Source organism: Eurytemora carolleeae, unplaced genomic scaffold, assembly GCF_000591075.1.
Source record: "Eurytemora carolleeae unplaced genomic scaffold, Eaff_2.0 scaffold101, whole genome shotgun sequence".
Classification (NCBI taxonomy): domain Eukaryota; kingdom Metazoa; phylum Arthropoda; class Copepoda; order Calanoida; family Temoridae; genus Eurytemora; species Eurytemora carolleeae.
This window is the reverse complement of record NW_019396023.1, coordinates 307686-335376: the sequence shown is the minus strand read 5'-3', so window position 1 is coordinate 335376 and position 27691 is coordinate 307686. Positions and strand designations below refer to the sequence as shown.

At 31.2% G+C, this 27691-nt stretch overlaps 1 protein-coding gene across 7 annotated transcripts in view; it reads right to left on the bottom strand.

The window, feature by feature from the left end:
• The window catches only part of LOC111702650 (triple functional domain protein), a gene marked incomplete at its 3' end in the record, with an annotated part of 222423 nt that overhangs the window by 119456 nt on the left and 75276 nt on the right, over nucleotides 1-27691 (bottom strand). For 5 of the 7 annotated variants that reach the window (XM_023474874.1, XM_023474442.1, XM_023474643.1 and 2 more), the window contains 1 exon segment: nucleotides 13354-13543. In XM_023474874.1, the coding sequence (XP_023330642.1) occupies nucleotides 13354-13543 (190 nt within the window). 7 annotated transcript variants of the gene reach the window in all.

Below are 27691 nucleotides of genomic sequence, written 5' to 3'. Positions count from 1 at the left end.
CACATTCTACCTTCTACCTCACTAATAGAGGTCCCACCCAGATTATTCAATAACCCCCTCTCCCCCTCAAGAAAGTACCGATCCCGTAATAAAAACACTGAATGTATTTACCAACATTAATCTTAAATATCTACATGATTCAAGATTGATTGGGGATGATCAGAGGGGGGGGGGGCAGCCAAGGAATCTTTAGTATTTTTCTATCTAAAACCAAGATCAGGCTTGGATAAAACAATACGACATTGAGACGTGTAAACCCAGTGAGAGGAAGTAAGGACGGATTGCAAGGATATTATCTGAGACGGATATAAAGGATATCTCTTCCATTGTAGTTTCAGGAAAAAATAATTCCTTCCTTCTAAACTGGATAACACGACAAACATGACATGCAGGCAGGAAGATAAAGTTTTTAACCAGGAAATCATGAAAAACATTCCAAACATAAAAAATTGCAAATCAAACAATATTTCAATCTATACCATCCGTACGGTATAACATGAAACTTTACTTTACTACGCGACTTTTTTAAATGCTCCAAAATATTAAATACAGCCGAATTCTCATTTATTTGTGTATTTCGTCCCCACCCCTCTGCAGTTTTCTCTCTCCCCCCTCCAGAAAAATAGGTTTTTAAAAAGAATTAATGAACTCACTTAAACGTGAGTTCATTAATTCTTTTTTCAAGTATTTCATTATTATTATTTTTCTCCTCTTCTTCCCTTTCTTTTTTTCACCCATCACCGATTTCCAAAATTAAGGAAAATTATAAAAAAAAAGTCCTTTGCCCGGAACTATTCCCCTTATACGACCGGAAACTACTATCTATATAACCGGAAGACACCCCCCCCCCCAATTCAAAATCAAAGAACTTAGGGGGGGGGAGGAATAAAGCAGCATCAGGTGATATAATAAATTAATCATTATTATGTTTCTTTACAACCTTCGGGACGTGTGCACTGTAAAATCTTGTAGCAATATCGTCTTCAGGGATTTTGATCTAAAGTTGCACCTAGTTAAATCAAGTTGGAAAATATGCGCATATTTAACTTAAAGGAACTATTGTTGTAATTTCAAGTCACCCCATATTTAAAAAAAAGTATGTCCGATTCCGGTAAGCAGGAATTCGCAAGTAATTTTTATAGAGAAACCACAATTAAAAATAATCAAATTTACTGGAGTCCTGGCTGGTAGCAAGCCATGTAGGTCAGCTGTAGGTCCTCAGCTTTCCAGGTGGGGTTTTTGTCAAACAATCATATATTTAATCGATTAACTAAAAATAAATTAATAAACTTTTTAACAATTTCATACTGGGGTAGTACCGAGATGGACTACTCCAGGGGACTGTTACTGTGCAGTTGGGCGGTGGCTTAGTCATTGGTCTGTACTTCGACAGTTGGCCACACTAGACAGTGTGTCACCAATTGGTACATTAATAGCCATTGTGGCTATTTTTGATGAGGTCTCAGCCCTGACTTCTACGAAATGATGGTTGATTGTTTGTTTGTTTGTCTTTTCGTTCCCAATTTATTGTTTTCTATTGCATCTTTCAGTCTTTTCGTTCCCAATTTATTTTTTCTATTACATCTTTCAGTCTTTTCGTTCCAAATTTATTGTTTTCTATTACATCTTCCAGTCTTTCGTTCCAGATTTATTGTTTTCTATTACATCTTCCCGTCTGATTTTTGTTATTCTCCATTTATGCTGATTTTCTTGTTATTCATGGAAGGAACTAATTTTAGTACATTCTAGGAGCCTTATCTCTGAGCAGGGTTGGATAGAACAGGATTCTAGGTTTACCCTGTACCCGGAGTAAGACAAAGTACTCTCTCGGAGCAGGGTTGGATAGAGCAGGATTCTAGGTTCACCCTGTACCCGGAGTAAGACAAAGTCCTCTCTCTGAGCAGGGTTGGATAGAACATGATTCTAGGTTCACCCTGTACCTGGAGTAAGACAAAGTTCTATCTCGAAGCAGGGTTGGATAGAACAGGATTCTAGGTTTACCCTATACCCGGAGAAAAACAAAGTCCTCTTTCGGAGCAGGGCTGGATAGAACAGGATTCTCCCTGTACCCGGAGTAAGACAAAGTCCTCTCTCTGAGCAGGGTTGGATAGAACAGGATTCTAGGTTCACCCTGTACCCGGAGTATGACAAAGTTCTATCTCGAAGAAGGGTTGGATAGAACAGGATTCTAGGTTCACCCTGTACCTGGAGTAAAAAAAGTTCTATCTCGAAGCAGGGTGGGATAGAACAGGATTCTAGGTTCACCCTGTACCCGGAGTAAAACAAAGTCCTATCTCGGAGCAGGGTTGGATAGAACAGGATTGATTGAGAGGTTCTAGGGAGCACTGGAGCATCAAGGATTTATCATTTCAAATATTTAACACCAGTTTTCAGGTTCAGATAAAGATTTTTTACCAGGAATTTCTGGCGCTCAGCACCACGTCTCAAAAAAATAAGAATGTCACAGGAAAAGAAATGGAAAGAATATTAAGACAGATACAAGTATATACACACGTAACATATTTAAATTATGTTTTTGTTGTTGTTGAAAATAGATCTGTAAAAACAAGAATTTCACAAGAAAAAGGGCCTAGTTCAAATAAGCGACTAATGAGATATATAAAATATTTGTATAAAACATTTCCTATCTTTCATCAATCAGACCACGGCATAAATACCAGAGAAATCTTCTCAATATTTAGATTTAGATTCATTTTTTTAATAAATCTTGATTTCATCGAATTTTAAAAAACTTTTATTTATCAAATGCACAAAAAACTGAAAAACGAAGCTTGAAAATGTAGGATTGTGATAAGCTTTTTTTTCCCCCACCCCTCTCCCATGGGAAAAATTAATCTCTATCCATGCTATGATATGATCACTTTAACTTTCAAACTTGTACAATAAAATAAGATAATCTAAATTAACTTCCTTTAAATTCCATTATATCTGCCATCCTATACTCATCCTATACTCATCCTAATCATCCTACTCATCCTACTCATCCTACTCATCCTACTCAGTCTACTCAGTCTACTTATCCTACACATCCCACTCATCCTACTCATCCTACTCATCCTACTCATCCTGCTCATCCTACTCATCCTACTCATCCTACTCATCCTACTCATCCTACTCATCCTACTCATCCTACTCATCCTACTCATCCTTTTATCAAGAGGGTACACTCTTGAAAATTTGTAAAGTATGACTTTTTTAATTCAAATATTTTACCTTTTGGATTAAGAGATAAATAGATAGATAATATATATATATGGATAAGTAAATATAGATAGATAGATAGATAGCGCTAACTGGTTTAACCAACCAGAAAAATGTCCACCTCAGCAGAAAAGGATAAAAGGTTTGAAGGTGTAAATAAAAAATAGAAACTTGATTCTAGCAAAGGTTTTTTATCTCCTGATTCTCAGAAAATTCCTTCACTAGTTTCAGGATTCCAATACCCTGTCTAAGATGGTGAAAACAAAATAAAAATTAAATAATAATAAAAATAGTTTGCATTGAAATTTTAGCAAATAAAAATAAAAATGTAAGGTTTTGATATTTCGATAATTTTGAAAATAAGGGGTTTAGAAAAAGCTTTTTTTGTGTGACACCTTGTCTGAAATATTTCTAGAAGTCCTTTAATCTTTATCTTTTTATCCTAAAAACCAATTGGTATTTACAAGGATACACAGAAACCTTGAAACCCAAGAAACCAAGGTAACAGAAATCTGGATTCAATATTTTATAGAAACCCAGGAAACCAGGATATCGGAAACCTGAAATCAATATTTCATAGAAACCCAGGAAACCAGTTTATCAGAAATCTGGAAACAATATTTCATAGAAACCCAGGAAACCATGATATCGGAAACTTGGAATCAACATATCATAGAAACTCAGGAAACCTGAGGCCGAATTTAAAAAATTTGAGCCGGGGCTTAAATTTAAGCCACGGCTCAAATATGGTTGGTTTCACTTAATATTGTATTCAATTTTTCAAGATTCAAGCCGGTGCAGCTCAAATTCATTAAATTCGGACACAGGATATCAGAAACCTGGAATCAATTTATCATAGAAACCAAGAAACCAGAGGCCGAATTTAAAGAATTTGAGCGGCGGCTTAAATTTAAGCCGCCGCTTAAATATGGTTGGTTCCACTTAAAATTGTGTCAAATGTTACAAGAATTAAGAAAACCAGAATAAACTGAAACTGAAATGTTTAAACTCGAAACCCAAGGAAACAGGATGCAAGGAAACCTGAGAACTTGTGGAAAAGTATATAGAAATCAATCTTTAGAAATTAAGAAATAATAAAAATAAGAAACTCAGGAACCAGAATACACTGAAACCCAATATTTGGACTAGCAATCCCAGAAAACAGTATAGACACCTTAAAAACTGGAATACATTAAAAACCTGATGACCAGAAAACCACAAGAAACCAGGAACAACGTCGCACTGAAACCTCAAACCATGAAAACTAGAAACCCTCGACTAAAGAAATGTAAAACCTGCAAACCATTTGAAACTTAATTAGACAGAACCCTAGTTCTCTTTTAATTAACAATTAACCACTACTTTGCCCTAGAATAAATACCAGGGTTCACGGACGGGCCTCGTGAATTAAAAGAGATTGGTTTCTGTTTTTTAACCCAAAACATGTTATTAATCCTACTTCAATACCTTATTCAAGGATACTTGAATCGTTTTTAGTATTTTTTTAACAATTGTGTCAATCCTAGTTAGGGGGTAGATAAAACGGTTTCATGATACCTATAAAAAGTGTCTGTATTGATGGAAAAGTTGTAGATAATATTTTCTAATGAAGGATTACTTTTGGAAAAATATGAACTCCAGGTTTCTACATTGTAGGGTTTAATAACCTTTTCTAAAGAGAGGATGTTTTTCTAATATTTTCAATCCTGATCAAATTAAAGGGTTGTGAAGAGTATTGGATTCTTAAACAACAGACAAAGAAAACTTGAACATTTTCCCTCTAATATTTAATATCATAGAAATATCGAATCGAAAAAAAGTTTCGCTCATAACTGCAAATGAACAAACTAGAAACTCGTGGTTTTCTGAGTACATACTGAACAGAATTTTTGGATATTCCGGCGCTCAGGAACGCGATTGAGCTTTTTAAGATTAATTTAAATAAAAAAAATGGGGTGAGTTGTATTTTGAAATAGGTTAACAATACTTTTAATATTTTAAATATGAGAAGTAAAGAAATGTTAATTTGCTGAATATGATGAGAAAGTAAAGGTTTCCTATGTTAAATATGGTTGGTTTTGTCGAATATTTTCAATATGTTGAAGTTTTTATACTAAATATAAAAGGGTTTACTATAAACGGAGAAGAAGAAACAATAGGTTTAAAAAACATGTGCTTAGACTCTTGAAAATTTGTAAAGTATGACTTTTTTAATTCAAANAAGATAAATATCTATTGATTTAACAATATAAATCAAATCTAAGATATCTCATATTTTAAGATAAATATCTATTGATTTAACAATATAAATCAAATCTAAGATATCTAATATTTTAAGATAAATATCTATTGATTTAACAATATAAATCTTAGATATCTCACATTTTCAGATAGATGTCTATCTGTTTAACAATAAACATCTTAGATATATCAGATTTTAAAATAGATATGTATTATTAAAAAATTACATTTTTTATAACATACATATAGATTTACTCAAATTTTAACGTAGATTAGATATTTGAAAAATACAATTTCTTTAATTAACTTTCAGTATACAAATGTGTCAAAATAAGCTTAGAACCTCTGTAACCTAAAATCAGATAATCTGATGTTAATCTGGTGAGTGAGAATATATATAAAATGAAAGATAAAGATCTGGATCTAGTATATTTCAAGATGTTCAAGTCTACAACTATCCAATCCATCATGAATCCGAGGTGTGCTTGTCAATTAACAGTGTTTAGTGATCAATAGATATAACTAAGGAATTCAAGTAATTAAGATACACCCTTTAATCTTGCTTCAACGCTATAAATTACAGATATAGTTTAGAACAGGATTACGTTGCAGTTCATGACGCATTCACACCTTTCGCATGGCTATATTCTTGTTAAAGGGATTTCTTATATGTCTGTATTTCTGTAATAAGTTGCAGTAAAAAGTAGTATGCATTTGGTTAGTAAATTTAATTATTTGTAAGTTGCTTATGCTTTTAAAAATTATGATCTTAATTTTTCACATTTTAGTAATTTTCACCTCAATTTAAATTTTAGTGTGATATCGTTCACCCTGTATCTCTGTATCTAGGTGTGTATATTATAAAATGGTTCAGGCTGTATCTCTGTATCTAGGTTTGAGTGTATTATGAAATGGTTAATCCTGTATCTCTGTATTTAGGTTTGAATGAATTAAAATATATGGTTCACCCTGTATCTCTGTATTTAGGTTTGAATGAATTATGATAAATGGTTCACCCTGTATCTCTGTATTTAGGTTTGAATGAATTATAATATATGGTTCACCCTGTATTTCTGTATTTAGGTTTGAATGAATTATAATATATGGTTCACCATGTATCTCTGTATCTCTAGGTTGAATGAATTATAATATATTGTTCACCCTGTATCTATGTATCTATAGGTTTGAGTGTATAATGATGTTTCTGAATAAAACCTTTGATATACGAACCTTGGTTTCTCAAAGCCTTAATAATGTAACAGAAATCAAAGCGTTCTCTTTCAACCTTAATTTAGGCGTTGTAAGAAGTGTAAACAAGTATTTAAATCATCGATTAATCACAAATAGGAGCTCAGAGAACACAAAAATAATTTACTAGTCCATAAAATAGTCAAATAAAAAAAATCTTTTATTGCTTTTGGTTAAAGGAATTAAGAGTTTTGCACAAACTCAATTTTTTATTTTTCCAACCTGATGGTGAAATCTTTTCGTATGTCAAATTTAATTGTTCTAACAGAATTTGTAGTTTGAAATCTACGACATCTGTTTGCAAAGATCTAAAGATTGGAAAATAAGAGTATGTGGCAAAAGCTCAATTCCTTTCCTTCAATAGAGTATAATGGTTCTGTGAAAAGTCATTATTCTTATTACAACAATGATGATTCTAATATGCGTAACATCCATCCCTCTGACGCAAGAATACTATACTTATACGCTTTTTGCGTCTCAAGTATAATCGATCTAAGGAAGAAGGAATAAGATTTATGACTGGGGTTCTTTTAACCTTTCTTTTTTCGTTTTCCCGCCAAAAGTCCAAAGGTTGAAAGGGGTGTAATGCATAAATGCATGTAGAGTTAAAAAGTTAAAAAGGATAAAAACAATAAGTCAAAAATAGTTTTGATAATTAAGTATAAAAAATATCCTAAGAGACAAAAGATAAAGATTGAATTTTAAAGATATAACCCATAAAAAAGTTTAGAAGAAACATAATGTCTGATGTTGTCTTATATAGTGTTGAAATAAAGATACACCCTGTTTGATATAGGATTTATTATGGTGAATAAAAAGAATATAAGGTGTAGTCTAAAAACAAAATAGTAGATAGATAGATCGCTAGACTGATGAATAGATATATAGATGAATAGATAGATAAATAGATGGATAGATATATGATGATGATGAATAAAAGACTAGTGTAAAGACGAAGATTTATCAATTCTACATCATTTATCAAACCATAAACTAACTAGGTGTTAAAATGGCGGCAGCGTAATATACAGGGTTAACCCCAAATTATGCGAATTCAGCGACGACTATACGGAATTTATACTGTCTGTTTCCTTATATTTCTAATTCTCTGCTACTGTAAACTTGTTTCTTCCTATGCAAAATCATAAAAAGGCCATAAAAAGACTATCTTCCAGGCAAAGGACTTAATTTAACCTTGGAATTGTCATTTTTAAAGAGTTTTAAGTTGTCTTTACATTTTAATCCATTGTGAGTAAATCTGTACATTGTGAATAATTAAGCTTGATGCATGCATTGTTTTAATTAAAATATTTTGTCCCAATTTTTCCAATAAAATTCAACAAAAAAAAAACAGTAAAAAATCATTGAACAGTTCACTTGAACCTGAGCAAAATTAAGCTGTGGGCAAATAGAGGGAGGGGGGGTTATGTGCTTGAAACAAAGCGTCATGGGGAATTTGAAGGCTTAAGGGTTTTTTTGTAAAAAAGGAAAGCTATTTATGAGATACATAATTCTTAGTGAATTGCAACAAAGTAAAAAATGTAAACATCCCAGGGATTCTCAGAGTGAGCTTTGTTTACAGTCCCCCCAGAACCTGCAGTACACCTAAAGTATAAAACTAAGATATGGGTATTTTAGTTTATCTTGATTTTGATTTTAAAAAAGTTTTTGAGGAATTTAACAACAACAACCCGCTCCCCCCTTTGCCCTGTCTCCCCTCAATCCCATTCAAAATTCTTTCCCTGATTTGATTTATGTAAATATATAGATATTTGGATAAATAGATAGTTTGGAATTTATCAATAAATATTCTAATATTTATATTTATGGATCCAGGTTCTGGATAGATTAAAAGGCATACACCATATAATTCAGGAAAATCTTCAAATGTACAAAATGAAGTTTTTACTGAAAAATGACTTTTGAGGAAAGTGAATGAATATTAAGTTTCAAAAGGCAAAAAAAAAATTTGCCAGTTCTGTCTTATGTTTTAATGTTCATTTTCTTTCTCATCAAAGCGTTGTAAATCACCCCCGCCCTTTCCCACACCCAAAATGGTATTTTTTTCGCCCACTTTATATTTAAAATCTTTACAAGCGCTTCCAACCCTTCAAGCTATTCCCCCCCCCTTTCTTCCTGGTTTTCCGGAAATCCAATTTTTCTCTTCACTTCTCTCTCAATCCATTTAATCTACACCTTACAGGGTGTCCGATAAATCATGTCAGCTCAATAACAAAATTACAGGGTGTCCAATAAATCATGTCAGCTCAATAACAAAATTACAGGGTGTCCGATAAGTCATGTCACATTAAGAACAAAATTACAGTTTTATGCTTTAAAATGGAACATGAGAATAGCAAAGGCAAGAGCAAAATACTGCAATATTTCTGAAAAACCCTGTATCCGAAATTTGGACACAAGATTTAATGATAAAAATGTGAGGGGGGGGGGAGATAATTTATTTTGTAAATGTTTTGAGTTTACCCTTGAAAACATTGGAAGGACACGAGATTTTACAATTATTACCAAATATAGGCGCGCGCGCACATTATGCAGCATATCATCTACGGGATATTGAGCGTGTTTCTATTTGGTTTGACTTTTTAACAAAAAACTAATTTTGCTTGAAAAAATTTAATTGGTGACTTTATAATTTGATAGGTATTCTTCTCTTTCAACGTGAATTTAACAAAAACAGTAATGTATGGCTGAACATTGCTCGTCATTAATGCGTAATCAATCTTCGTAAAATAATATACCAAGTAACATGACTCTTAATCTTTAAACCAATCTTATAAATAGGGATCTTTCTTTAAAGGGATTGTTGACCTATTTATCTTTATTGATCTTTAGATTTAAAATCATAACGCAGCTGTATTGCTCAAATATGTTAAAAAAGACAAACACGAAATAATCTATGTAAAATATCTATTAAAAAACATGTTTAATACTGAATCTGATAAAAAAAATAATGATGTTTATCATAATCTAGTGTTAAGACAGTACAAGGATGTATAGAACTAAGGAGAAGGAGTAGTTTGTTTTCTTTAGAACTAGTTTTATTGTAAACAACATTTTGTAAACAGTAATATCATGCTTTCCTAACCTGCTTTATCTGTGATACAACCTTTGTTTTGTTTACTAGTGGCTCAGCTGTCCTAATATGTCAAAGTAAAATATAAACAAACCCTCTCCCTAATTCTACTCTCATTGGCAAGATGACATGTTGCACAATAGGATTGTTGAGTATAAACACTAGGTAAACTGTTTACATCCCACAGAGGATCAAAAATATCAGAATAACCAAGAAATTTTCATTTTTTCACAAAATATGATACTTTAAATAAATTTGGATTTACATCAAATTCTTCTTAACTTTGGAACAGATCATAAAATTATAATTATCACACAACACATGTTACATGTATAATGCCTGATTTGCCCCTGTTTCATGCTCTCTGAAGAGTCTCATTATTTGAAGATATAAAATCTAGCGATGTCATCCTTTCCTTTTCTTTCTCCTCCGTCTGATGATACAACAAGTGTAAAGACCAGGATAAAAACATAATTACAACTAGCGTGGAACATCCCTCTCAGATAAACTAGTGTTTTTTAGTAGATGAGTTTTTACACATGTCATACTTCATGGGAAAGGACGCATAAAGATGAAGCATAATTCAGAAACTTTGGAATGTATTAGTTGCAAAACTAAGCAAAACATCTTTATGAATAACCTTTTTATTCTTGTTTTTCTTTCCTAAACATTTATAATTGTTATTTGTGTTGATTCCTCATTGTTGCCAGAAAAAGGTAAAAAGGTAAATTAATGGGTCACTTGAAATTACGTTAACAGTCCCTTTAAAAACATATTTGCAACGATTTTGCACGCCATGACTGGAGTTAAAAGAAGGGAAAAAGTCATGTTTCCCAATTTTAGAATACATAGGAAGTAAATTATCTTAAAAACATATATACCATCTATACGCGCTTGAACCCGACGAAAGTATATTATATACCTACATTGGTTTGGGATTATTTCGAACTGATCAATATAAATTATGATAAGTAAAGGTATAATTTACTCAACAATTTAAATGGTTTGAGGCGACTATATTAAGTACAGGGTGGTCAGAACACAATTATACGTCTTTAACTGCCAAGACAGGGTGGTACATAAAAAAGACACTTTAAAAGTGGAGTATTAGTTGTTTGCACTAGACATGATAAGGGTTTCAGGAGGGGTAGGTTTTTTATAAAAGAAAACAAAAGAATGTTTATATATACATTCTTAAAATTTTCTCTGTATATTTACTTTAATACAGCTGTACAGTGTACATTTTAATAGTTAGTATCCCCTAACACTTACAGTCTTCTTCCGTTTAAGTGCAAATATGCCCNGCTTATTAATTCATCATTCCATCACTTAGCAATTGCATGCGGAATAAAGTAAAATTCTAAAATCACAAATTCTTTTTCTTTTGCATTATTTTCTCAATTTTTTGGGGTTTCATTAAGTTTTTGTGAGAAAACCACAAGCTTAGAAGAGAGTTAGTTGGGAGATAGTTAAAATATGGTTGAAGATGGACTCTATAGTTTGATGGATGAATACAGGGATGTGTCGAGCAATGAGAGGATGGAATAGGGGGTATACAAATTTATGTTTAAGGGAAAAAATGAAATCATAAAAAAATATTTGCAAATATTCCAATATTCCAAAAAAAGTCCCAATTTTTAAAATAAATGGTCAAACTAGATAAATAAATAAATAGCTGAATTATCATTGTAAATATTTGTGATCTACATTATCGCGAAGGAAGTAAATTCTTATTTATTTCCAGGATTTTAACTGGTTTTAGGTAAATGTTAACTAAGCCATGGTTAAGTCATTTAGAAGTAATTAAATAGTAACTATCTAAACTAAATAGGATACTAATAGAACCCTTAACTATCCTAAGGCCTCATTCAGAAGTATACAACCCTCAAATAAAATGTGATTTAACTTAAAGGGACCGTTCACTTATTTGGGTAATTTCAGGGTAAACTAAACAGGCTCTTCGCTGTTGATTGGTAATAGTCTTACTTTTCAAAGACAACTGTGGCCGGAGAAAAAGCCGATTTTTCGTTCAGAATTCGAGCGGAAAGGTATGATACCTTTCTATAGACTCTATTTGATGTTTTTTTTCCAGTATGTTGTTGATCAAAATAAATTTCAAATTACCCAAATAAGTGAACGGTCCCTTTAAATAAATATAAAATTCACTTAATAAGCAGAATAATACTTAAAAATGCTGAGATGAATTGAAATCTAACAACTTCATGAGTATATTTAAACACCCCAGCTTTGCATTTCATGCATTTTTAGGCAGTTTATTTCTTCTCTAAACAACAAAAACCCGGACTGGACTTAGAATTGAGTATTAAATTCTTTATGTATAATTTATAAAAAACATTTTTCGATAAAAACTGATAAGATGTAATTCATACCAGTTAATGAACGTTCATGGTACACTTAAAAACATAAATATTGCAGGGGCATTTATTTTTAAAGAAAAATAATTTCTGCCCCCCTCCCTCGTTTATGTTATCTGCGAAGCTTCAAAAATCAAAAAAATCAAAAACTTTCATGGAGGAGGGGCGCGGTGCGCACCCAAACCTTTTCTATTTACCTTTTCCATGTATGCCAGCAGTTAAAATACAGGAAATGAGGATAAAAACAAATAAGGATGTACTCTGCCAAAACATATTTAAAACTACCCACTGGAAAATTCTAACTCAAAATAATATGTTTATAATATCCATTTTGTAAAATTAGAATTAAGTATTATTATTTATTATTAGATAAATAAATCCGTCCTTGCTCTCCTACTTAACCTGGCACATTGAGCTCTCTACTAAACCTGAAACCTGATATCTGAAATCTCAAGTTTGGAATAAAACTGAGAAAACCAATTTGATCCAGAACACAAACTGACAGATTTAACGCCAAAACCCAACCAATCAATTACAATTACATTTAAGCGTGGAAAATAATCAATTTTGTATTCCAATTTATATTTTAGTTTTAGACTTCTAATTTCTAATGGAAACGTTTTAATATTGGAAAATTTGGAATTTTTATTTAGGTATTTCTAAATTTCATGAATCCTTCATTTCTCATTAATCAAATTCATTCCCCCGGCCATTAGACTTAAATCCCCTGTACTTTTTCTATAAATCCCGCCCCCCTAACATTACTAACACACCCTACAATCTTCATTCCTGAACGTGACTGTGCAATAATTTGTAGATTTCAAACTAAATTAAATATTTAAATCAAACAAAAATATGCGTCTGTATATATAAGTAGTTTGATTCTTAAAAAAGTTTTTCAAACTAATTTTATATTTTTTTTCACACAAAAATTTGACTAATATATTGCTTAAGATCCGGATCCGGATCCAAGGGGCAAAATATCAACAAAAACTGCCAAAACTCTCTCAATGGTTCATCAATTTTTAACATAAAAATAACGACAAGTAATAAGAAAATTTTTCTTTGTTCCAAAAATTCAGTAAATCTTAAAAGAAATGTTCATAACATGGATCCGGATCCGGATCCGATTTTTTCCAGTGGACTACTAGAATGACTATGTTTAGTACTCACCAGGGAACCCCGAGAAGGTAGTCAAGAAGCTTCTTATAGTCTTCAGGACGTGCACGCTCCCTGCGGGGGTTCTGGGGGAGGGTTAGAACTGGTCCGCCCCTCCTATCCCGCCCTCCTGTGAGAAGTGCTAGACCCTCCTCCATTTCCTTCATCACGTCCAAACATCTTAATCCGTCTACTCTCCGAGCACCTAGATACAGACAAGGGTTAGTTCTCAACTAGATTTAGTCCTGGAGCTAGGACAATCCTAGTTAATTAACCTGGTCCTGCACCTTGTCCTATAGTCATTCATCCCGTTCTATTTATTTTCCCCATGTCATAGGCAATAGCACTAGTCCTGGTTCTCGTCCTATATATGTTTAATGTCCTAGTCCTGTTCTTGTCTATGTGCTTGTCCTGGTGCTCGTCCTGTTCATGGCCCTAATCCTAGTCCTGGTCACACTCCTAGTTTTTGTCCTGGGTCCTTGTCCTTGTTCTAGGTCTAGTCCTATTTTGAGTTCTAGTTCTAGTAAGCAATTCTATCTTTACAGCACAATTAATTCACTTTGAAGTATTACAGCTTTTTTTGTTATCTTATTCAGTCTGATTGTTGCATGCTAAAATTAACCATAATTTCATGGTGATATAATAGCATATTATTTCTAAACAAAAACTATTTTAAATGAATGCTTCAGATTTAACTGAGTATAACTAATGATCCCACCCCGCCTATCCCTTTTAATTTTGGCAACTTGAAGAAAACATGGATTTTGTGTTCAAAATAGATAAGTCATAGACATCCTAACGTACAGGGTTTATCACAAATGATAAAATTTTAATGACCTGAAATTAGAAAAACACGACTCAAAAACGAAATTCTGAATTTTTCAGTTTAAGTACAAGAAAAAAGTTGAAAATTTGTATCCAAGAATGAGATATTATCATATTCTTCTCCTAATGACTTGTGTAGAGACTAATGACTAATGGTTGGTCTAAACTCAGCTAATTACAAGGTAATTAAAACCATAATTATCCTGTGAAGATATAACTAAAAGAACCAGTTACAAGATAACATGTTATTAAAATTATTAAAATTTTTAAATAATAATATTTTTTTTAATCGCTTATTAATTCATCATTCCATCACTTAGCAATTGCATGCGGAATAAAGTAAAATTCTAAAATCACAAATTCTTTTTCTTTTGCATTATTTTCTCAATTTTTTGGGGTTTCATTAAGTTTTTGTGAGAAAACCACAAGCTTAGAAGAGAGTTAGTTGGGAGATAGTTAAAATATGGTTGAAGATGGACTCTATAGTTTGATGGATGAATACAGGGATGTGTCGAGCAATGAGAGGATGGAATAATGAATGAATGAATGAATGATAATTTAAAAAAGAACTAATTCATGAAATGATAAACGAACAGGGGCGGACACAGGGGGGTGGCGGGGGGACATTCGCCACCCCCTGAGATTTCGAGGCAAAAAATGTTCCCAATTTGATAAATCGTATGTGTTTTTCAGTTTTAAGCTATTTGATTATTTTTTATTTAATGGAAATATAATAATTAATATTTATTGAAATTTGAATCATCAAAAGAGAAGGACGAAAAAAATATTTTTCTAGCTTGTTAAAAATAAATATAAGTTTATAACCAACGATGTAAGTATACGACGACAGACATTGTGTTTTGTTTTATTGGTACGCGGCACACTGCACATCTTGAGTCTTTTCTTCAGTTTAATTTAAAAATCAACGACAACAAGTAAATGTTATTGTTAACGATAAATTTAGAATTAGAAATTCGTAAGAAACTAGTAATTTCTTTTTGTTCTTAAATTGCTAATGTTCCTATTATTGTTCCTGTTAATACTGTGTCCGACCCACCTGAAATCCCTGTCTTAATCCTATATTTTTGTTCCTTATTCCTGAACAATCTTTTTATTGTTCCTAAATTCCTGTCCTAATCCTTTAATTTTGTTCCTAATTCCTGAACAATCTTTTTATTGTTCCTAAATTCCTGTCCTAATCCTTTAATTTTGTTCCTAATTCCTGAACAATCTTTTTATTGTTCCTAAATCCTTGTCCTAATCCTTTAATTTTGTTCCTAATTCCTGAACAATCTTTTTATTGTTCCTAAATCCCTGTCCTAATCCTTTAATTTTGTTCCTAATTATCAATTTTTTTGTTCCTAAAAAATCTTGCCCCCCCCCCTCACTTAAATCCTGTGTCCGCCCCTGTAAACGAATGACTGACTAATAAATGGATAACGGAAGAATAAAGGGATAAATGGACGACTGTAACAATTACATGGCTAACGGATGAAAGTCATAATACATTTTTAATAAATAATTCTATAAATTAGTGAATGGATGAAAAAAATTATCGGATAGTGTATTTAGTAGTTAATCTGTGAAAGGACAATTTGGATAATATATTATACATGAATTAATCAGCTATTAGGATCCTATCTATAGCTAGAAAGGAACTGAGTTTTTGTCACAAATTCAAATTTTATGATAGTGAAAATTTTTGATATTTCGAAATTAAATTTTATGCTTTTTCTTTTAGAAAAGAACATCTATCTAAATTACTGTAAGATGAGAATGGACGTGTAAGACTAAAATAGATGAATTTATGAAACACTTAAAATACTAATGGCGGGCTATTTAAACTATTTAAAGCCATCATTAAGTATTTAAATGCAACCAGATCAAAGTAATTGGATTAAAAGATAAAATATCAAATAACTAAACGGTATTTAAAAACATATAATGAAATTAAAATTTCAAACTTTAAAATAAAAATTACTAGATCACATAAACCTTACAATATGTCTTGTTCAGCAGAAATCACTCAAAAATTGATTAAAATTTTGCCAATTACTCCTTTTTTATCTGAAGCTAGAAACAAGCGACAAGCGACACTCTAGAGGTTACCAGATAAAAGAATTAAATTAAAAGTACCAGATAGAATTTACTAATAACAGAATCTGATAACACCAGATAAAAGTACCTGATAGAATTTACTAATAACAGAATCTGATAACACCAGATAAAAGTGATAGAATTTACTAATAACAGAATCTGATAACACCAGATAAAAGAATTAAATTAAAAGTACCAGATAGAATTTACTTATAACAGAATCTGATAACACCAGATTTAAAAGAATTAAATTAAAAAGTACCAGATAGAATTTACTTATGACAGAATCTGATAACACCAGATTTAAAAGAATTAAATTAAAAAGTACCAGATAGAATTTACTTATAACAGAATCTGATAACACCAGATAAAAGAATTAAATTAAAAAGTACCAGATAGAATGTATTAATAACAGAATCTGATAACACCAGATAAAAGAATTACACTAAAAAGTACCAAATAGAATTTACTAATAAGAGAATCTGATAACACCAGATAAAAGTACCAGATAGAATTTACTAATAACAGAATCTGATAACACCAGATAAAAGTACCAGATAGAATTTACTAATAACAGAATCTGATAACACCAGATAAAAGAATTAAATTAAAAGTACAAGATAGAATTTACTAATAACAGAATCTGATAACACCAGATAAAAGTGCCTGATAGAATTTAATAATAACAGAATCTGATAACACCAGATAAAAGAAACCCGAAAGATTGAAAATAAGACATGATATAATATCAGATTAGAAATTAGATTATGTAAACAAGAAACCATAGATCGGAACTCTTGTGTGAAGTATTGTTAATCTTGAATACATGATATTGATATCTAAGGTGGGTACTTTTAAATTTGATTATAAATGCTTGATCCCTTAATCAAAGTTATTAATCCCGATATTCGCAACCAAAAGTTCTGGCTTCAGATAAAATACAAACTATAAATATAAAATAGAATAAAAATACCAGATTTTCAGATAATATATACAGGATACCACAGACACACATTATAGATAAAATATTTAGACCTGAGAACCAGGATATTTGAGAAATATTGAACAGTGGTTTACAAAAGAATACGAAAATACAGGAAAACATTCTAAGGGTATTTTGTAAACGACTAACGGAAAAGGGAGTAAAAAATCATAAACAAGGTTAAAAATATGAAATAATAATGGAAGTCAAAACTAAATTCATTGATTATTGCTAGCTGCATAAAATGGGTTTGTTTAAAATTAAATCAAGAAATTAAAAAATAATTATTTTGTAATTAAGAAATCAGATGGCAATTAATTACAAATGTCTGCTTTAATTAGTCTTTAAAACAAAACTCTAAATTTTACCTAATTACGAATAAACGCCCTTTAACATTAATTCTCAAAATTTAGTTTAGAATCCGCCCTTTAAACACTAATGACAGAACAAGTTTCTTCAAGATAAATAGAAAAATGTAAATCAAATTAGGGGAAAGAATGCAGTAATGTTTTGAATGTTTCACTCCACAGGATGAAAATATTACACACCCCCCCCCCCCCTCCTGTAAAAACTGCCTAAATGGTAGCAAACCCCCCTTTACCCCCTACAGGGTTAAACCCTAGGGGGCGGTATACAGTTGAATCCTAATATGTCTTAACCCTACAAACCATCAATAACCAGTTCACTAACGTTTACTTGTCAGAAGGGGGGGGGGGAATAAAAAATAAATGTTCAGCTTTTAAACGGTTAAAATGTTTCATAAATCATTTTGAGTTGTTTTCAAATCAATATTTCTCTACTCATTCTTTCTTCTCCTTTACAAACACTCCAGGGTAGTAATATTTCATAAATTGACTCTCCTCCCCCCCTCCCCCCCTACACATTGTAAAATATATTGATGCAATTTCAAACCTAATTCAGCAAAACAAACAGTTTTCTTGTACTCTCAGTTCATAAAATAACCTGTTTCAGATTTTTAATTTTGATAAATTTTCCCGATCGTCTAATTTTATATTTAATGTGTTATCTGTGATCATCTTTCTGTCCTGTATTTCAATATTTCAGATTTCTATCTACATTTTTATCTATCTATCTATCTAAATATTTTCACTATATGTCTATCTATCTATCTATCCATCTATCTAAGCATCAGCCTGTAAAATATACAAGATTTTTATCAAGCATAAAAACTGGATGTCTGTCAGCACTTTTAAAAACTATTCATGTCAGCCATATTAACTATAATGCAACCTTGTTAGTAATATTAACTACTAGCTAAAGTGCCCGGCGTTGCCCGTGGAAAAAATGGAATTTTGAAAAAAAATCGATAAAAAAAATAATTCAGCCAACTTGGTCCAATATATACAAATATATACATATATATATATTAGCGAAGAGCTTTATTATATACATGAAGATCCGTTGAGACTTGTTTCCACATGGTATTCACCGTTTTCATTTTCTCTTTTAATGAAAAGAAAGTCCAAACGATGGTTTTATTTAAAGAAAAGAGAGACGCCATGTGTTTTACCGGTTTAACTATTTTTAAATAGACTTCTATTGATTGGACTCAACATATGGTTAATCGATACAATAGAAATAGATACAAATTTATAGTTAAAAAGATATGTAGATAGATCGATAGATAGATAGGTAGATATATAGATAGATGGGTAGACGGATATGCAGATATGTAGATAGATAGGTAGACAGATAGATAGATATGTAGATAGATAGGTAGACGGATAGATAGATATGTAGATAGATAGGTAGATAGGTAGATAGGTAGATAGATAGATAGATAGGTAGACGGATAGATAGATATGTAGAAAGATAGGTAGATAGGTAGATAGGTAGATAGATAGATATGTAGATAGATAGGTAGATAGATAGATATGTAGATAGATTGGTAGATAAAAAGATAGATATATAGATAAAACAGATCGTTAGATAGATAGGTAGGTAGATAGATAGATAGATAGGTAGATCGTTAGATAGATAGATAGATAAATAGGAAGATATGTAATATAATGTGCTACCAGGAGCAATACAATCTTTATTATCTATGTTTCGTTATCTATTTTATCTATGTTCATGTTAACCCTGACCGGCCATTCCGGTCAGTTCTATTTACCTGTATAAATAAATTGGTAATATATGAAACGTTGAGTTATACGGACATGTATAGAGCCTTGAGTTTTGGCTAGAGATTTAGAGCCTAGAGTTTTGGCTAGACATAGAGTCAGTGAGACTAGAGTTAGACTAAGAGCATAGTAATCTCGGGACCTAGATTTATTACAGATAGATAGGTAGATGTATAGATATGTAGATAGATAGGTAGACAGATAGATATATAAGTAGATAGATAGTTAGATAGATAGGTAGATAGATAGATATGTAGATAGATAGATAGGTAGACGGATAGATAGATATGTAGATAGATAGGTAGATAGATAGATAGATAGATATATAGATAGATATGTAGATAGATAGGTAGACGGAAAGATAGATAGGTAGATATATAAAATAGGAGTTATGTTTCCCACCAAATCTCCCTAAACAATAATCATAAATAACTATTAGTGCAAAAATGATTTAAAGCACAGTAATATTTTATGATTTATAAATTAGCAAATGTTTTGAAAACTTATTAACTGAACAATGATATTGCTTTTTTTCTATTTGTTTAAAGGGAAAGATTACAGTTTTTAAAAGAAATAAAATAAAAAAATTGTGTGTTGAATAATGCTCTTTTGAATAAGTATTAATTGGAACTTAACCATTCGGGTAGGTTGATAGTTTCCTTTCATTTGAAAATTTGTGTTTAACATTAAACGTCAAACTAAAGTAAAATGCGAGTAAGATTGATAACTTATATGTTTTTTATCATAACTTTTCTTACTGAAGAGATATTGAAAAGAACAAAAATGTTTTGAATTTATAATATGTAACCGAATATATTTGCTTTTCTTACACTTGTACGCAAAATCAGAACTAGAGGAGCAATAGAGTCACAAAGCTGTGACAGTGATGTCAATTGAAATTGACCTTCTCCTTCTGGTTAGTTTGTACTTTGTAGTGATTAAAATGATTACAGATGTATCCATGTCAAACCTTTATAAGACGTAGTTAAAATTTTAATTTTCAGTAGATTTATATAAAAGAATATATTTTTTAATGCAATATGAAAATTGGGAAATGCATCATTTACAACTTTATAACGAATGATGATAATCAGTTTCCAAGATGGAGTTTTGAAAGGTTTGTTGATAAATATAAACAAGATGCATTCCGGAAAAGGAAGAATCAAGTCATGCAAATGATACTTTTGTTAACTTTGAACCCTTACCCATTACCCCTCCCCCCCTCCCTAGACCACTACTATAGAAAAGGGAAAACCATGTAACATTAGATTTAAAATCTAGTTCTTCACACACTATTAATACATATCAATTGAAGTCTATTGAAAAAGATTTCACACACCCTTTAAGATGAACTACTGCTTGAGGCAACTAAATATTATCAAACGAATGATCTAGATATTGAAGAGAATTCCTTGAAAACCTTAAACCTACACGATTTATAGATATCTTACAGGAAATAGACGAGACAGGAGGCCCGAGGACTACCCCTCCAGCACCCCCCTCTTCATGTCCAAGGAAGAATAATGATGAGAAAATAATGATTTTATTCTATTTCTGAAATTTCTGTTGATTATTATTTTCACTTCACATATAAAAAGAACTGATTACTTTCCTCAGGCTTAAATTTTCATAATCCAAACCTCGACTATTTGATCTAACGAGATTTAAAATTTATAAAATCTTTGATATCAGGGTTGTTTAGATATAAGGTTAAGAAAATTTAAGTATGAACTTAAGTTTGTGAAAAATTAATAAAATTGAATTTACAAAATATTTTTATCTAATAAATAAATAATTTTAAAATCCAGGTTTTTCGTTCGAAATTTGATAAATTTTAATTTTAGTTTCTCCGTAAAAATGACTTGAGGTGTTTCAGGAAAAGAAATGAACTTGTCAGAATTCAACTCATTTTAAGATATTTTCTCCGATACAGGTTTAAAGGGTACCATTGTAAATCTGACATACCCCCCTCTCTCCCGCCCCTATGTTTGTCCAAGAGATTAAACAAAATCTGACTGTGCTTATCTACCAGGCTTAGGACTGCCTTGTTTTCTTATCCTTTATTCATAGATATAATCTGACATGAACTCCTGTTAGGTTTTCTAAATATCATTGTTTTCATTACACTCAACAAACTTAACTTTTACATTGACATTGACAGAATCAACCGAAAAGAAAATCGTCTTAGTTTAATCTTTTAGATTTAACGATTAAACCTCTAAACATTTAACAATGAACATATTTATCCTTAGCAACGTCTCCAAAAAAGACGACATTTAATCCACATAATCCTGAAAGTCGGAGTAATTTTGCAATTTTAGTTCAAATTAAAACAAAAACATTGCAAGATTAACTATAAGATACTAAACATTTGTTTCGCTGAATTTTCGCATAAAACCACAAGAATAAAAAGCTTCGATAAAAAATCTGTTTTACAATGTACATGAATATTAACAACAAAAGTCAATACAATATGCTTACGCCACAGAAAAAAATAACCTTAGATCGGTATAAATACAAAAGTTACAAACTATTTGCAAATTTTCGTAAGTTCCTTTTATGTAAGTAACAATAACGCCAGGTTGGATGAGTAGGATAGAAGAGTTTACTACGCTTAACCCAGTGCTGAAAAGAGATGTTTTTACCAAGTTTAGAAAAACATATTTTGGAACTTCCTTTTCACAGTTTAATCAAACAAAATAAAGGGGTTGTATGCCAACTGTAATAAAATAAAAATAAAAATAAAAAATAAGATCTTTACATATTCTTGAAACCTAAGAATAAATAATAATAAGAATAATAAGAAAAAGAACAGAAAAGAAACAAGTTCAATGCGAGTAACCAATTTTGACTTTGAGTTTTAAGCTAATACATGTATCTAAGAGATATTTCTTAAATAGTGTTCAAAATAAATATGGACTAAAAAATTTCCATATTAAAAACAAGATGTACGAGGCTTTTCTAATTGTAATTAAATATTATTCCAATTTTGCCTGGTTTCTTTAGCCTGTTTCTCTCTTCCAGACTGTATGTTTCTATTTTTTCTGTCTATCTGCTATCTGTCTGTCTGTCTATCTATCTGTCTGTCTATCTATCTGACCGTTTGTCTGTCCATCAATCTATTTATCTATCTATCTATTTTTTGTCTCTGTCGGCCGTCTATCGGTCTATATAACTATCTATCTATGCATATATTTACTGTTAATGAATGTCGTCTTCCTTCTGCAAAAAGAAACTCACCTGGAAAATAATAATAAGTTAATTAAGATCAGATTAGTTCAGATAATGATAAGGTTAAAGGGAGGAAGCGGTGAGTACAAAAATTAATTTAATGAAATAACAAATATTGCCATTAAAATATTAATAACATAATCAATTAATTATAATGAAGTTTTTTTTAAGTTCAGCAATTTTTCTGCCAATATTTATTTAAAAATTCAAATATTTCTGAGTGATACAAATATGTTTTATGTCAAAATGAAATGATCGAAATGGATTTTTAAAAAAACATTTTAAAATTTAATTTTAAAAAGCTATACTTGCTTCCTGTAGTATGGTGGTGGGGGATACACACTAAATAATAATATTTTACTAAATGTTTCAATTAAAGCTAAGCAAGGCATTAGTATTCTGCTCAAAACTAGACCTGGTTACAAAAGTAACAAAGAAAGTTCGGTTTAAAGATTATCTGATCTGATTCTGGGTTAAATACACACGGTACAAACAGACAAACAGATATAACTACAGACAGACATACAGAGGGTTGCTAAGAGTTGACCTGTGAAATGTTCAAAATAAGTGCACTTCATAATTTTTGTAGTTTTCTTTTTTAATTGAATGCATTTAGATTTTTTATCCCAGCAGCACTATAGACTGAATTTAATCCAAATCATAAACCTCACTAAGCCTTGAGCATTGGAAGCTTAAACCCTAATCAAAATCTGAACCTAACTATCCATAAACTTGAACATTAAATTCAAGATTAGTCTAAACATACCCCCTCCCCTCTAACTATAAACCTAACCCCATATATATTGTACCTGGGAGCTAAACCTAACCCTGAACCCATCACCACCATGCCAGTTGGTTTATAAATCAGAGTCATCTAATTTCTTTAAATTGATAATTTAGAAAATACACAGGAGTATAAACTAGATGTAAGGTTAGAGAGGAACCCGGAGTAACAAGGATGTATTCAACTTGGGTTCTATCTAGTACCCAGGGTTAAAGGTTAGAAATGTACCCAGAGTAAGGAGGATGTATTGAACCTGGTTTCTACCTAGTATCCAGGATAAGGTTTGAAAGGTACTCGGAGTAACAAGGATGTACTCAACTTGGGTTCTATCTAGTACCCAGGGTTAAAGGTTAAAAAGGTACCCGGAGTAAGGAGGATGTATTGAACCTGGTTTCTATCTATTATCCTGGATAAAAGATTAGAAAGGTACTCGGAGTAAAAAGAATGTTTCGACACTTGTTTCTAAGTATCCTGGATAAGGTTAGAGAGGTACTCGGAGTAAGGAGGATGTATTGAACCTGGTTTCTATCTAGTATCCAGGATAAGGTTAGAAAGGTACTCGGAGTAAGGAGGATGTATGTCCAGGCTTCTAATACTTTATGTATCATCAATCAAATAATGTAACCCTTCTTAGCTTCTCTATAACCTTATCCTTAGCAACNTAATAATATATTTACCGGAAGTATTAGATTAATAATATATTTACCGGAAGTATTAGATTAATAATATATTTACCGGAAGTATTAGATTAATAATATATTTACCGGAAGTATTAGATTAATAATATATTTACCGGAAGTATTAGATTAATAATATATTTACCGGAAGTATCAGATAAATAATATATTAACCGGAAGTATTAGATTAATATTATATTTACCGGAAGCATTAGATTAATAATATATTTACCGGAAGTATCAGATTAATAATATATTTACCGAAAGTATTAGAATAATAATATATTTACCGGAAGTATTAGAATAATAATATATTTACCGGAAGTATCAGATTAATAATATATTTACCGGAAGTATCAGATTAATAATATATTTGCCGAAAGTATTAGAATAATAATATATTTACCGGAAGTATTAGATTAATAATATATATACCAAAAGTATTTGATTAATAATATATTTACCGGAAGTATTAGATTAATAATATATTTACCGGAAGTATTAGATTAATAATATATTTACCGGAAGTAAGAGCACTAGACGCTCTTTTGACCCTATCCTTCTCTTTATCCCTCCCTAGGGACCTAGATCTAGCCCTGGCCAACCCCTTCTGTATTGTCGAGTGCCAGGAGTGGGGGCGGGACTTTTTAGTACTTGCCCGCCCACTCCTCTTGTCAGCTGATCTTGTGAAGAAGGTGGAGAGAGATGTATCCGTCTCAGCAGGGTTCGGAGTATTCTCTCTCCTCGTCCCATACTGAGAGTTTCGGGAGAACATCAACATCCTTCCAGTCAATCCGACATCTTTAAGGGGACTGTATACGTAATTTCAAGTAACCACTAAGTTCAAAGATGGGCATACCGAGTCACAACGGTACCCTTAAGACCTTTATCTGTAGAGGAAATCTGAACGACACTTTTGTTGTGGAGAAACCACAATTAAAAGTAATCAATGTTAAAACATGAATGTCTCATTCATTTTTATCATGCAAAGCTTTTAGCGATACCGTTGATAATGAGATATGCAAGGGTTACTTGAAGTTACGTAATGGTTCCTTTAATCCGTGTTCTCTCCAGAGTAAGCTCAGAGTATCATCATTATCATCATAGAGGAAACTTCCTTATTTTCACAAGATGAAAACTCAGTTCTAGAACCAACAGCGGTGATTAAAAAAACGAAATATGACTCTGTGTGGATATCTTATTGGGTTTAATAGTTAGCTAATCCAAGACTTTTATAAAAAGTTGTAAAAACTCAACTTTTAAAAATGGATTTTTTTATTCCATTCCAACTTTTAACTTTTAACAATCTTTTTTTTATATGTTTGCACAGCATTCAAAATTATCTCATTTTCTAAATGCTATTTTTATATTCCATTCCAACTTTAAACTTTTAACAATCTTTTTTTATATGTTTGCACAGCATTCCAAATTATCTCATTTTCTAAATGCTATTAGCTTCATAAATATTAAATCTCATGATTAAAGTATTGTGTTTTAGTTAACAATGAATTTGGGTGTGCACTTTTTAACATGAATAGTTAGCAACACGCTTTATAGGTAATATTACAATCAAATTATTCCAAACATCACTTAACCTCTGAATATTTAATAATTAATAAAATTTAATAATTTAATTTAAAAACAAATTATATCACAAGTCGTGATGTTCATAACATGCAGAGATAACTTTAATTGAGAATTGAGGAATTAAGCATTAAAACTTAAATTTAAAAGTGCCCAAATTGGACATCAAGATCAAGCCTTCAACTTTTAGAATTTTTAATATTTTTTTTGCAAATAAAAGGGAAGGGGAGGGGAAGAGTAAGGGATGTAGGAAATAGAATCGAATTTGGAAGATTTATGCTACTCTTGGTTTACAGTTATTGTTTACTTCAATATTGTTTGCTACCCAACAAAAGAATTATAGTTATTGTTAAATAAGATTATATGATCTTTTTATAGCAGAGAGAGGATTAAGGATGAAATATATTAACTTCAGATAAATCATAACCATGATATGTGTAAAATATATGAACTCTGAGATATATTATGACTCTGGTACAGATTATAAAAAATCTAGATATATTATGAATCTATAGGATGCAAAATATATAAACTCTTAATTAATGAGTATTGCGATGAGAATTGAGAAATTTTTAAAAAGCTCTAAGATGAAGGGATATAAAAGTTGGGGAATATAAATAATAATAATCTAAAAAGAAGGATTAAATTTTAAGAATTATTGAGCTAAAGACTTTTAAATGAAGGAAACGGATTAAACTGATTCTCTCCTAGCAGATGGAAAAAGAACTCATTTTGTTGATTCGTTAAATGAGGTTTTGTCAAAGATGTGTGTATCAATAAGGAAGGAGTGGTAGGACGGATGTTCACAATATCAGAATAATAAACGTTGCAGTTAACTACATCAAACAGATTTTTTAAAATTTCTGTTACATAAAATAAGACGAGAGTCCAAACCTTAAATAAAGTTGGCATCTAATAATTGTATCAACATCCTATTTAACTTAAGTCTCGAAATGTTCAGGGTAAAAACTTGAGAAAAAAATGTTTATTTGTAGTATTGTAGTAAGGTAAAATCTTGGCTTCCTATGATAATTATTCCCAAGCGCTTACTAATCCCCCAGTTTCTAATATTCCTCTAGGATAAGCTTATCAGTAATGAGTCGGGTTCATAATGATCCAACCCAACACTTCCCAGTTCTTATCTTATCCTGGAGAAATTAATAAATCCGTCCCTCTACTATTTACCGCTTTAAATTATTGCTAGAGCAAATGGAATTTTTTATCAGTTTTCGTAAGATTTGTATTTCAGCTAATTTATTTTTTATTTCAAGGAGGCCGAACGAATTAAGAAAATGTTTAACTAAATAAACTTAAGTACGAGGGAAAAGTATGATCGATTCCATAAGACTTTAAAGCAAAACAAAATACAAAATAATAAAGAGTGGATTCACAATTGTTAGGGTGAAAAATCTTTTTTAAAAAATTATTAAAAAGATTTGAAAAAATCTGAACTCATAAAATAATATGGCGCAAAAACCGTAAATTAAAATTTAAAGCGTCTCTCTCGAAAAAAATATAATCATGCTTACAAACTATAGTTGTTGATTCTACAGCGACCCCAATGATAAATTGAAAGCAAAAAAATAAACTTTTATCTAAAAAATTGTGCTGTCCGGCGAAGTTTTTTTTCCTGGGACATGGTCAAAAACAGAGAGTTAGTTAGTTATTTATTCCAATATATGATGGGTGGAGGGGGAGGGATATGTCTCTGTAAAGTCTCAATGTATACAAATATAAATGTTATTCTGGGAACTACAGGGTGTCCCACATCATATTAGATCGTTGAGATCATAGGGACTAATCAGGAAATTTAAAAAAATGAATCATTTAAAAAAAAATTTCTATTATGTGCGTATTTTGGCGTTAAAGCTTGGAGATAATTCAATGTGATATGGAACACTATGTAAAGTATTATGAATATTCTATACTGTAGAGCCTAGTGTCTTTTCATTGTGTGAATTGAGTTTAAGATCTCGTATGATTTGTCAGGATTAATGTCACACTTTCAACCCTGGGGATATGTACAGAG